Source organism: Phyllopteryx taeniolatus, unplaced genomic scaffold, assembly GCF_024500385.1.
Source record: "Phyllopteryx taeniolatus isolate TA_2022b unplaced genomic scaffold, UOR_Ptae_1.2 contig_24, whole genome shotgun sequence".
Taxonomy (NCBI): Eukaryota; Metazoa; Chordata; class Actinopteri; order Syngnathiformes; family Syngnathidae; genus Phyllopteryx; species Phyllopteryx taeniolatus.
In genome coordinates this window covers 2493058-2504876 of record NW_026903162.1, presented here as the reverse complement: position 1 = coordinate 2504876, position 11819 = coordinate 2493058, and the positions used below count along the sequence as shown (strand labels likewise).

The 11819-nt window shown below is 42.8% G+C and overlaps 2 protein-coding genes across 2 annotated transcripts; both read left to right on the top strand.

Moving 5' to 3' along the window:
• Window positions 1–213: 213 nt before the first annotated feature.
• On the top strand, window positions 214–2593 carry LOC133473247 (gastrula zinc finger protein XlCGF52.1-like). The gene is made up of 2 exons (XM_061764827.1): window positions 214–762; window positions 1320–2593. The coding sequence occupies exons 1-2, from the start codon at window positions 678–680 to the stop codon at window positions 2483–2485; spliced, it is 1251 nt and encodes a 416-aa protein (XP_061620811.1). The 5' UTR covers window positions 214–677; the 3' UTR covers window positions 2486–2593.
• Window positions 2594–3179: 586 nt separating this feature from the next.
• LOC133473229 (zinc finger protein 665-like) lies at window positions 3180–8651 on the top strand. Its single transcript, XM_061764801.1, has 2 exons — window positions 3180–3629; window positions 5772–8651. Exons 1-2 carry the CDS (start codon window positions 3476–3478, stop codon window positions 8057–8059), a joined length of 2442 nt encoding a protein of 813 aa, XP_061620785.1. The 5' UTR covers window positions 3180–3475; the 3' UTR covers window positions 8060–8651.
• The last annotated feature ends 3168 nt before the right edge of the window (window positions 8652–11819 follow it).

Here is an 11819-nt window from a genome sequence, read left to right as displayed (position 1 = left end):
AACCTTATTCCGTTTGTGTGCCGTATGATAGCTGAATGCTGCTTCACCGCGTTTGCTTTGGACTCTGTGCTCCACTATTTGACCCGAGTCTGTCGATCTCAGAGCCCTACTGGGTTTATATCCCATTTGCATTTCATTCATGTAAAGATACAATACTGTGTAAAATCACTATCTATCTATCCATCCATCCATCCAGATTGGCTGGCGACCAGTTCGGGATGTACTCCGCCTCTCGCCCGAAGATTGCTGGGATAGCCTATTTGTTACAGCTACAGGACGCTAACGTAAATCTGTTGCGCAGACCCTGAATTGGTAGACAAATGTAGTTTGTCCGAGTGGAGTTGCCGTACAAGTTCAGCCGCAGACATACTTCTTCCGTATACGTGTTGTTTAACCACAAGGCACAGAAAACACTTGACTGTTACTGGATTAGTAGTGAACGTACTGAAGCCCCGTCGCAGTATGTCACGCAAATACTTCATTAAATGAAGTAAAACAACATTCATGAAGTTTTCGTATCCGTATCCCGTCTCGCTGCAAGTTGAAGCTTCACCGGCTAGCTTAGTTTAGCTAGGATTGGTAGCCGCTAACAAACAGACGCGTTTTGTCATCGACGTCGCAAAGCAGAAAAAAAAGCGGTAAACTGTTGTGCGTATCGTGTGAAAACGTGCGCAGGAATGACAAAAGAGAAGAACGGAAGACAAGGTCGTCTACTCGACGCAGTTTTCAAGCAGCCTCCAGTTGCGGTGCACAACAGAGCAGGTTTGTTCACGTTTTCAAAGTATCTCTCTTGTCTTTATTTTTTTTAATGAAATCCTCATGACTATATAATGACAACGACGATTGCCGGAATTTCTTCAAACGTGACAGAAAACAGGAACAATAAGAGTGTATCAAGGACATTTAGGGTTCTATCGTGGACGAAATCTATAAACGTGTCACATCGAGGAACGTTTTGATGTTTGTCAGAACCACAGAAAATAGAAACCGAATTTAATAGTTCAAAACCGGAATTTCTCAACAGTGTTGGTGTTCATACATGCTTACAGCTGAAAACATGTTTACATACACAATGGAAAAATACAAGCATTTTTTTTCTCTCCGTCTGTCAGGAAATCAGACTACAAAACGTTTCCTGTTTTACGTCAATTAGGATTTCCATTTTTAGTTTTTTTAATTCATCTTTACTGTTTTTTTCCATTCGTCTGGCTCGCTTGATAACCCTACGTATAAACATACTATGTATGAACAGTAAAACAAAGTCGCAACATAAGGCTTGACTTAAAACTAAACCATATATGTCTTCTTGGGCTCTGCAGATGTCAGTGAAGAATCTCGTCGTGCTGAGCAGCAGGAGCCAGAGTCTCCTCGGGTTAAGGGCGATAAAGAGCCCTCCGACATTAAAGAGGAAGACGAGCCAGAGACCACCGACATTAAGAAGGAAGAGGAACCTGTGGCTACTCAAATTAAAGAGGAAGACGAGCCAGGGCCCTCCCACATTAAAGACGAAGAGCACGAGGCTGATATCACCAACTTTCCATTGACTGTCATTGTCAAGAGCGAAGATGAAGAAGAAGAAGAAGGTGATGGAGACCACTGTGGAGGATCACAAGCAGACAGCCTCTCTAAACTATCAGATGGTGACGACATAACGTCACACTCACCTGACACGGATAATCATGATGATGAACACTCTAAAGATGATATGACATGTCACACTGAGTGCTGGAAATGCTCTGAGTGTGGCAAAACCTATATTTCAAAGTATACTTTGAAAGTACACATGAGACTACACACTGGGGAGAAACAGTTTGCCTGCTCAGTTTGTGGTAAACGCTTCAATATGAAGACAGATCTAATAAGGCACACAAGAACACACACTGGCGAGAAACCTTTTGTCTGCTTAGTTTGCGGTCGGAGATTCTCTTTCAACGTAAGTTTAATAAGGCACACAAGACTACACACTGGGGAAAAACCGTTTGCTTGCTCAGTTTGCGGTAAACGATTCTCTGTAAGTGGACATTTAAAAGAACATGCAAGAACGCACACTGGCGAAAAGCCTTTTGCTTGCCCAGTGTGCGGGCAAAGATTCTCTGTAAAAGCAAGTTTAATTAAGCATACAAAAACACACACCGGAGGGAAGTCTTTTGTCTGCTCGGTTTGTGGTCAAAAATTCTCTCTAAAGGAAAGTTTAATTCAGCATACAAGAACACACTCGGGTGAGAAACCTTTTGCCTGCTCAGTTTGCGGTCAAAGATTCACTCTGAAGGCAGATTCGGCGAGGCACGCAAGAATACACACTGGGGAGAAACAGTTTTCATGCTCAGTTTGCGGTAAAAGATTTGCTCAGAAGGGACATTTAGGAAGACACAATAGAACACACACTGGTGAGAAACCATTCAGTTGCAGTGTGTGTGATAAAAGATTCTCTCGTAAAGACAATGTGAAGAAACACAAGTGTGCTGGTAGAGAGGAGCAGCAGTAAATGAAGCTTTTCATATATAGACTGTGAAGCAACGGACTCTTTGTGCTAAACTATAAAAGTGTACCCTATATGTACAGTAAGACTGAATAAATTAAAAGTCTATAATCAGTGATAATGTTCAGTATCTTCTTTATTATAGTTGACCAAAAAAAAATATGAAACAATGAAAACTAAAACTTAAACATAACAAAATACAATCAAAGGTTTTTTTTCTTTTTTTTTTAAAGATAACTAACAGCATAATTTATTTAATACATATGCTTTTTGGGTTGATTTTAAATGCATATTTTTTTAAATGCATATTTTAAGTGTCATTACATTGGTGTATCTTTTTATTTATTTTGTCAGAGGTTTGAGAGTGTTGGGATTTTATTTTCCATTTTAAACCCACTTAGTTTTTATATTCTGAAACGAACAATACTACTTCTGGTCAATAGGTGGCAGTAAAAGACCACCGTTCAGCCTGGGTCGCCTGACGCTGTAGCTAGGGCCCATGCGCGCGGCTATTTCCTGGAAGCTGAGACGATTCCATTAAAAATAAACATAAGATGTTAAATAGGCGCTTCATTAAAAAAAAAATAGAATAAGTAACTGAAATTCAAGACGTATATTTAAAAAGGCAATAATCTCGTCATAAGCCCGTCTGGTTTTACCAGCAAACGTGGCCATTGAGCATTAGTTTGTCCAAGTGGTGTTTCCGTATCGCTGCATATTGCGAATCCGTGCGAATTTACTTCCACGTAGGGGTTGCGTAACAACACGCGCCTCACTAAAGACTTGGAGCTGAATTAATACTAAACGTACTGAAGTCTCGACACAGTTCGACCCAGCAGTATTTTACCGCAGTACAATATCAGCCATTCAATCTTCTTGCCCGCATCAACACGTCTCGGTGCGAGTGGAAGCTTCTCGAGCTAGCTTAACTAGCTTAACATAGCTTGCGAGCTGCTAACAAAGAGAGGCCTTTGTTAGCAACACGTCGCTCAGCGGATGAGTGACTATAGTGTGGAAATGTGTGCAAAAAGTGTGAAAGAAGAAGAGTACGAGAGGGAAGTTTGGGGGACAAAAGAGGAGAACGAGCGACGACGTCAGTCATCGGACGCTGCTTTCAAGCCGCCGCGAGTTGGGTTATTACGCGGAGCAGGTTTGTTCACGTCTTGTCGCTCTCTTCACATCAACACAGACACAGGCTGTTATTTGGAAAAAGGTTGAAAGTGCAGCATAGTGCCCTTGGAAGATCTCTTGAAAGCTCAACAGTTAGACACAGGAAGACACACGAGTTGATACTCTTCTGTGGCAGCAGCACATGATAACTCTGAGCGAAAATGACAGTATTGCGATAATGCAATGACACCTCTAAAATGTATAATTTTTGGCTAAATAACGAGAACAATCTGTATTACTTTTTTACATAACATTAACAACAGTGATTCTCAACTCGTAGGTCGGGACCCAAAAGTGGGTCGCAGAGCCATGTTGTAAAAAACTAATAATTCAGACTTTTCCAGTTGTTTTGGTCGGCAGCCGTCATTTAAAAAGAAGACAAGATGTTGCACTTTCCTAAAAAGAAGCAATTGGTGACAAATATAAAAAAAAATTGTGCATGCAGTTACGTTCATCTTCAGTTTCTTAATAAGGTTCTCTGAAAGGAACTTTAAACATGTAAGCATGAGTAGTTATGTTTAAAAATATGATATTAGTGTTATATAGGCTTCTTTTGAACACTCCACAAGTGGGTGCGACAATAGAGAAATGTGGGTGCCATGGTGACAAACGTTCGAACCAATGATCAAGAATATTTGCTACATTAGTAGACGTGTACCATGTTCAGTTGAAATAGATAATTGAATCAAATAAACAAATTGTGTTGTTAAAAAAAGGGAAAATAAGTATGTCTTGTAAATTTGACACAGCATAGGAGGTGAATCGGTTAATCGACAACTAATCGATTATGAATCGACAGCTATTTTAATAATCGATTGATCGCTTCGAGCCACTGTTTAACTTAAAATTGTCCAAACCCTCTTTCACCCGCTCAATAGTAAATATTTTTGGATTTCTGTAGTCCTCCATGAAAGCAGACTGGTTGTCTTTTGTGTTTAAGCAAGATAAGATATTTGCAAACATCAGCTTTTACTCAACAATGATCAACATTTTCAACAATTTTCTGACACATTGGAAACCAAACCAGTAACTGAATCATATTTAATTCATGGAAAAAAATTAATAGTCACTTTAAATAATCGTTATTTGCCACCATAATGGGCGCAGATGACAGCCGGTTAAAATCCGGTATATTGACAATTAAATAAGCAGATTTCAGAGGACTTTTGTTTTGAAATACACCACCAGATCTGTCTGAACCTTCTTTTGCTGGAGTCCTGGGGTGGTCTACTCTAGTATCCCCCAAAACCGGACTTGTCTTGCAATACCAGCCGCACAGTGCGTGATGCTGGCCGACCTGAGTGGACCACACCATTGTTGCGTCCAATCCAGCCGTGCGCGTACATTTTGGCCACAAGCAGAGCGTCTGATGATGTAACCAAATTTGCTTGGCTGGGCCGTGATAGGTCGAGAGGTTGAGGGTGGATCTCAGTTCTCTTCCTAGCTTCTCCCTTCATTGCAGCGTGGTTTTCTTCCGGATTTCTTTCCATCAAACATTTTATCAAACGTGATTTATTACGATACAAATTGATATTGATTCATGCTTTAAAATTTGGGAGGTTTTCATTCCTCTTTAAAGCCTCTAGTTGCTGGAGTGTATCCCACGAGTCCTCACAAAGTTTTTGACAGTCAATCAAAAGTGTACACAATTTCACAAAATATGTTTCCAGGTTCTGTAATACCGGTCCTGAAAAGGTATGGTATTGTATCACAGTGCTTTTTTCGTACCGATATACCATGCAACCCTATGCTCGAACCTCATAGTTATAAATTTTCCTGATAAACTTTGCTAAAAACATATAAACAACAACACACATCATAGAAGTCAAAATATGAGACTTCAATTAACCAAACCTTGTTTTTGTTTTTTTTTCTGAATCCGAATCAACTTTATAGGCCATGTACTGTATGTTAAAACACACAAGGAATTTGTCTCAGGTGGTTGGAGCCACTCTGGTACGACAACAAACAGCCACGATGACAAAATACACATTTAGTGACTAGTAATGCGATAATCTGATACAGTGACAATTGTGCAAATTGTGCGGAGTCCTCAAGCACGTACGTGGCCTGGAGTAATCAACAACAGTTATGCAAAGTGCGTTTGTCTTGTGTCCTGCAGACATCAGAGAAGAAGTTCTTCGTTCAAAGCAGCAGGAGCCAGAGCCCACCCACATTAAAGTGGAAGAGCAGCACACTGATATCACCGACTTTCCATTGATGGGTGTCATTGTGAAGAGTGAAGATGATGAAGACCAAGGTCAGAGGTCACAGCTGCATCCAAGTCAAAGTCGGGAAAGATGGCCAGAGCCTCCGGGCAACAGCCCAAGTCCAAACGTCACAGAAGTGAATGGGGACCACGCTGGAGGATCACAATCAGACAGCCTCTTAGCTCCGCTCTCAGATAGTGATGACATAACGTCACACTCTCCTGACACTGATGAGGATGAACACTTCAAAGGTGATATGAAATGTCACACTGAAAACAAACGCTGGAAGTGTTTTCAATGTGGGAAGGCCTTTGGTTCCAAGTATAAATTGAAAGTACACATGAGAACACACACTGGGGAGAAACCTTTTGCCTGCTCAGTGTGTGGTAAAAGCTTCTGTATAAAAGATAGCTTAATAAGGCATGCAAGAATACACACTGGGGAGAGACCTTTTGTCTGCTCATTCTGTGGTAAAAGCTTCTATATAAATGATAGTTTAATAAGGCACACAAAAATACACATTGGTGAGAAACCTTTTACCTGTTCAGTTTGTGGTAAAAGATTCTTACTGAAGGCACATTTAAAAACACATAAAAGAACTCACACTGGGGAAAAACCTTTTGCCTGCTTAGTATGTGGTAAAACATTCTCCAGAACAGAACATTTAAGAGCACACAAAAAAACACACACCGGAGAAAAACCTTTTCCCTGCTCAGTTTGTGGTAAAAGGTTTGCTGAAAAAGGAGGTTTGAACAGACACAATAAAACACACACTGGAGAGAAACCTTTGATGGGTTCATTCTGCACTTATACTTCAGGATTGGAAAGTCTTTGCCATAAGCAGCAGGAGCGTAGCTCCCGATTGGAGCAACAGGCGCCAAAAACCCCGCACATTAAAAAGCAAAAAGAACCAGATCCCACTCACATTAAAAAGGAAGAGCTCCAGACAAATTTCACAAATTTTCAAATGACTAGTATGATTGTGAAGAGTGAAGATGATGTAGACCAACCTCAGAGGTCACTGCTTAACCCTGGTCAAAGTAGGGAATTTAAAGGGGTGGAGCCTCCAGGCAGTAGCTCAAGCCAACATATGACAACAGAAGGTGATGGGGACCACTGTAGACGATCGCAATCAGACAACCTGTTAGCTCCGCTATCAGATAGTGACGGCATAACGTCACACTCTCCTGATACTGATGATGAACACGCTAAAGGTGACAAGACATTTCACACAGAAAAAAAACGCTGGGAATGTTGTCAGTGTCAGAAAACCTTTGCTGCCAAGTACAATTTGAATGTACACATGAGAACACACACTGGAGAGAAACCTTTTTCCTGTTCATTATGTGGGAAAAGATTCTATCATAAGGGACATTTTAGTAGACACTCAAGAATGCACACTGGTGAGAAACCATTTGCATGCTCAGTTTGCGGTAAAAGATTTTCTGTAATGGGAAATTTGAAAACACACACACGAATGCACACTGGGGAGAAACCTTTTGTCTGCTCGGTGTGTGGTAAAAGTTTCTATATAAAGGACAGTTTAACAAGGCACGCGCGAATACACACTGGAGAGAAACCTTTTGCCTGTTCAGTTTGTGGTAAAAGATTCTTACTTAAGGCACATTTAAATACACACACAAGAATTCACACTGGGGAGAAAGCTTTTGCTTGCGTAATCTGTGGTAAAAGATTCTCTAGAACAGGTCAATTGAGAACACACGCTAAAACCCACAATGGAGAGAAACCTATTACTTCATTCTGCAATTTCAGTTCTGGATTGGAAGATTTATGTCTTGAGCAGGGGCAAGAGCCCCCCTACATTAAGGAGGAAGAAGAGCCAGAGCCCCTGCCCATTAAAGAGGAAGAGAAGGCGGAGGATATCACCAAGTTGCCATTGACTGCCATCACTGAGAAGAGTGAGGATGACGACGAAAACTCTAAAGGTGATATAACATGTCACGCTGACAACAAAAATGGGAAATCTCAATGGGACCACATTTTTGCTGCCAAGACAGATCAGAGAAAACACGTGATTGTCCACACATACAGTAGAAGACTGCAGGAAAAGATTTGCTCAGAAGGGACATTTGAACATTCGCCAACACAAAAACACACGCTGGCAATAAACCTTTTACCTGCTCAGTCCACAAATAAAGTTTCTGGGGGGTATTCCAGAAAAGAGGTTCAACAAATCTAAACCTGAACTCTTGTCTCAAATAGGAAAATCTGAGTATGCAGTTCCAGAACAGCTGATTGGTAGAAGTTCAGTTAACTCATAGTGTGTTCACCTTGGGTGGATCTCATGCAGTGGCGGTAACTGGTGGACTTTCTGACGTGTGCGGTTGCATGGGGTGGCATGGTTGAGGATGGCGGCAACAAGCCCCGACCGACAAAAGGCTCTGTGAAATGGAACTGCGTAATTGCATGACATATCTGTAAAATATGTACATATTTAAATAACTTAAGCCAAACAAGTATGCTGTAATAGACCCACAATAGATGGCAAGCGAGGAGAGACCCTTGGAAATGGGAATTAAAGGTGAATCCACAATACATTACAATGTCATCATAGGCATTAGTATTGGGAACTTGCGCCCCCTGGTGGAGACGCCATCTGGACTGGTGAATTGCTCTCACACTTCCTGTCACTGTCGATCAATATTTATTTCAAGTTTTACATCTCATTGTACCTCTGTGGGGGTTTTTTTCCCATTGAGTGAGAGATGTCCGTTTGTAGACATACGTCATATTCGTTAATTATGCATTATCCGTACAAATAAAGGACTAAATCTATATAATCGCGTTGTTGTATTTTTTTAATTTAGGTTTTATTGCATGAGCTTTACATTTTATAATCTTAGTCTGAGCCAGTTCACAGCTGGGACAAGACTCAGTTAGTTTTTTAAGTGTTGATATTGTTGTGCGCGCGTTCTACATTTCTGACATTTCTATTTCCTGTAAGAAATCTCTGAGAAAGTTGATTTAGCTTTCTCTCATTTGTCTCCTTAGATGCCCTTTTTTCACTCAAATATGGTTGGCAGTTCATCATGATGGAATCAGCATCAGGCTACAAAAGGAGAGATTGATTGTTAAGCTCTGACTACACACTTAAATGAAATGCAGCAAAAACAAAACGCAACAGAACAGGTGGACAGTGTAAGAACAAGATAGTTTATTTTTAGCTTTGTCGCGTGTATTTTGGCGTAGTCCTGTATATATATGACGGCCAATAAAGGTGAAAAGCGTATCAGATCGAGTGATGAGGCTGAAACTTGAAATTGAGGGTGTTATGTATAATGTGATTAGTGGCTATGCCCCTCAGGTAGGATTTGACCTAGAGGTGTAAGAGAAATTCTGGAAGGAGCTAGACGAAGTAGTTCTGACACAACCTTGGGGCGCCCCAGTGCTGATGCTGCGTGTGGATGAGGTGGCCTCCCCCAGCATGACCTGCTGTGTCCTGCCCGTCAGAAAGCTGTAAATCCACTGGCAGATGGCAGGTGAGACGCTGAGCTGGAGAAGCTTGGATGAAAGGGGTTCAGGGATGATGGTGTTGAAGGCTGAGCTGAAGTCCAGGAACAGGATCCTCGCGTAGGTCCCTGGACTGTCGAGGTGTTCTAGGATGAAGTGCAGTCCCATGTTGACTGCATCATCCGCAGATCTGTTTGCTCGGTAGGCAAACTGCAGGAGGTCCAGCAGGGGACCTGTGACACTCTTGAGGTGGTCCAGCACGAGACGTTCAAAGGACTTCATGACCACAGATGTCAAAGCGACAGGCCTGTAGTCATTCAGACCCGAGATTGCAGGTTTCTTGGGGACTGGAATGATGGTGGAGCGTTTGAAACAGGATGGAACTTCGCACATTTCCAGAGATCTATTGAAGATCTGAGTGACGACTGGAGCGAGCTGGTCCGCGCAGACTTTAAGGCAGGATGGGGACACATGGTCCGGTCCTGCCGCTTTGTTAATCTTTTGTTGTTTGAAGATGCGTCTCACATCCTGTTCATGGATGGTTAACGCAGAGGTCAGAGGTGTGATTGTGGTCGTGGGTGCGTCCGGGTGGGTGTGTGGTGTGAAACTGTCCTTTTCAAATCTGCAGTAGAAGGTATTCAAGTCGTTGGCTAGTGTGCTATTGTTCTCAGCTTGGGGGGATCGTCGCTTAATCTGAAGGAGGTTACCGACTGTAAAATAGTGGTAGGGGAGAGTGTGGCTAGACAGCATAGGATGGTGTGTGCAAGATGACTCTGGTGGTGGGGAGGAAGATTAGGAAGACAAAGGCAGAGAAGAGAACCATGTGGTGGAAGCTGAGACAGGACGAGTATTGTGCAGCTTTTCGGGAAGAGGTGAGACAGGAGGAGCTTCCAGAAGACTGGACCACTGCAGCCAAGGTGATCAGAGAGGCAGGCAGGAAAGTACTCGGTGTATCTTCTGGCAGGAAAGGAGAGAAGGAGACTTGGTGGTGGAACCTCACAGTACAATCATACAAGGAAAAAGGTTAGCTAAGAAGAAGTGGGACACTGAGAGGACCGAGGAGAGGCGAAAGGAATACATTGAGATGCGACACAGGGCAAAGGTAGAGGTGGCAAAGGCCAAACAAGAGGCATATGATGACATGTATGTCAGGTTGGACACTAAAGAAGGAGAAAAGGATCTATACAGGCTGGCCAGACAGAGGGATAGAGATGGGAAGGATGTGCAGCAGGTTAGGGTGATTAAGGATAGAGATGGAAATATGTTGACTGGTGCCAGTAGTGTGCTAGATAGATGGAAAGAATACTTCGAGGAATTGATGAATGAGGAAAATGAGAGAGAAGGGAGAGTAGAAGAGGCAAGTGTGGTGGACCAGGAAGTGGCAATGATTAGTAAGGGGGAAGTTAGAAAGACATTAAAGAGGATGAAAAATGGAAAGGCAGTCGGTCCTGATGACCTTCCTGTGGAGGTATGGAAGCATCTAGGAGAGGTGGCTGTGAAGTTTTTGACCAGCTTGTTCAATAGAATTCTAGCACGTGAGACGATGCCTGAGGAATGGAGGAAAAGTGTGCTGGTGCCCATTTTTAAGAACAAGGGTGACGTGCAGAGCTGTGGGAACTATAGAGGAATAAAGTTGATGAGCCACACAATGGGAGTTACAGTTATTGGAGAGAGTAGTGGAGGCTTGACTCAGGACAGAAGTGAGTATTTACGAGCAACAGTATGGTTTCATGCCTAGAATGAGTACCACAGATACATTATTTGCCTTGAGGATGTTGATGGAAAAGTACAGAGAAGGTCAGAAGGAGCTACATTGTGTCTTTGTAGATCTAGAAAAAGCCTATGACAGAGTACCCAGAGAGGAACTGTGGTACTGCATGCGGAAGTCTGGAGAGGCAGAGAAGTATGTTAGAATAATACGGGACATGTACGAGGGCAGCAGAACAGCGGTGAGGTGTGCTGTAGGTGTGACAGACGAATTTAAGGTGGCGGTGGGACTGCATCAGGGATCAACCCTGAGCCCCTTCCTGGTTGCAGTGCTGATGGATAGGCTGACAGATGAGGTTAGACTGGAATCTCCGTGGACCATGATGTTTGCAGATGACATTGTGATCTGCAGTGAAAGCAGGGAGCAGGTGGAGGAACAGTTGGAAAGATGGAGGCAAGCACTGGAAAGCAGAGGAATGAAGGTTAGCCGAAGTAAGACAGAATATATGTGCATGAATGAGAGGGGGGTGGGAGAAGAGATAGCAAGGGTGGAGGACTTGAAATATTTGGGGTCAACCGTCCAGAGCAATGGTGAGTGGAAGAAACCGGTCCAAGCAGGTTGGAACGGGTGCAGGAAGGTGTCAGGTGTGTTATGTGACAGAAGAGTCTCTGCCTGGATGAAGGGCAAAGTTTATAAAACAGTGGTGAGGCCAGCCATGATGTACGGATTAGAGACAGTGGCACTGAAGAGACAACAGGAAGCAGAGCTGGAGGTGGCGGAA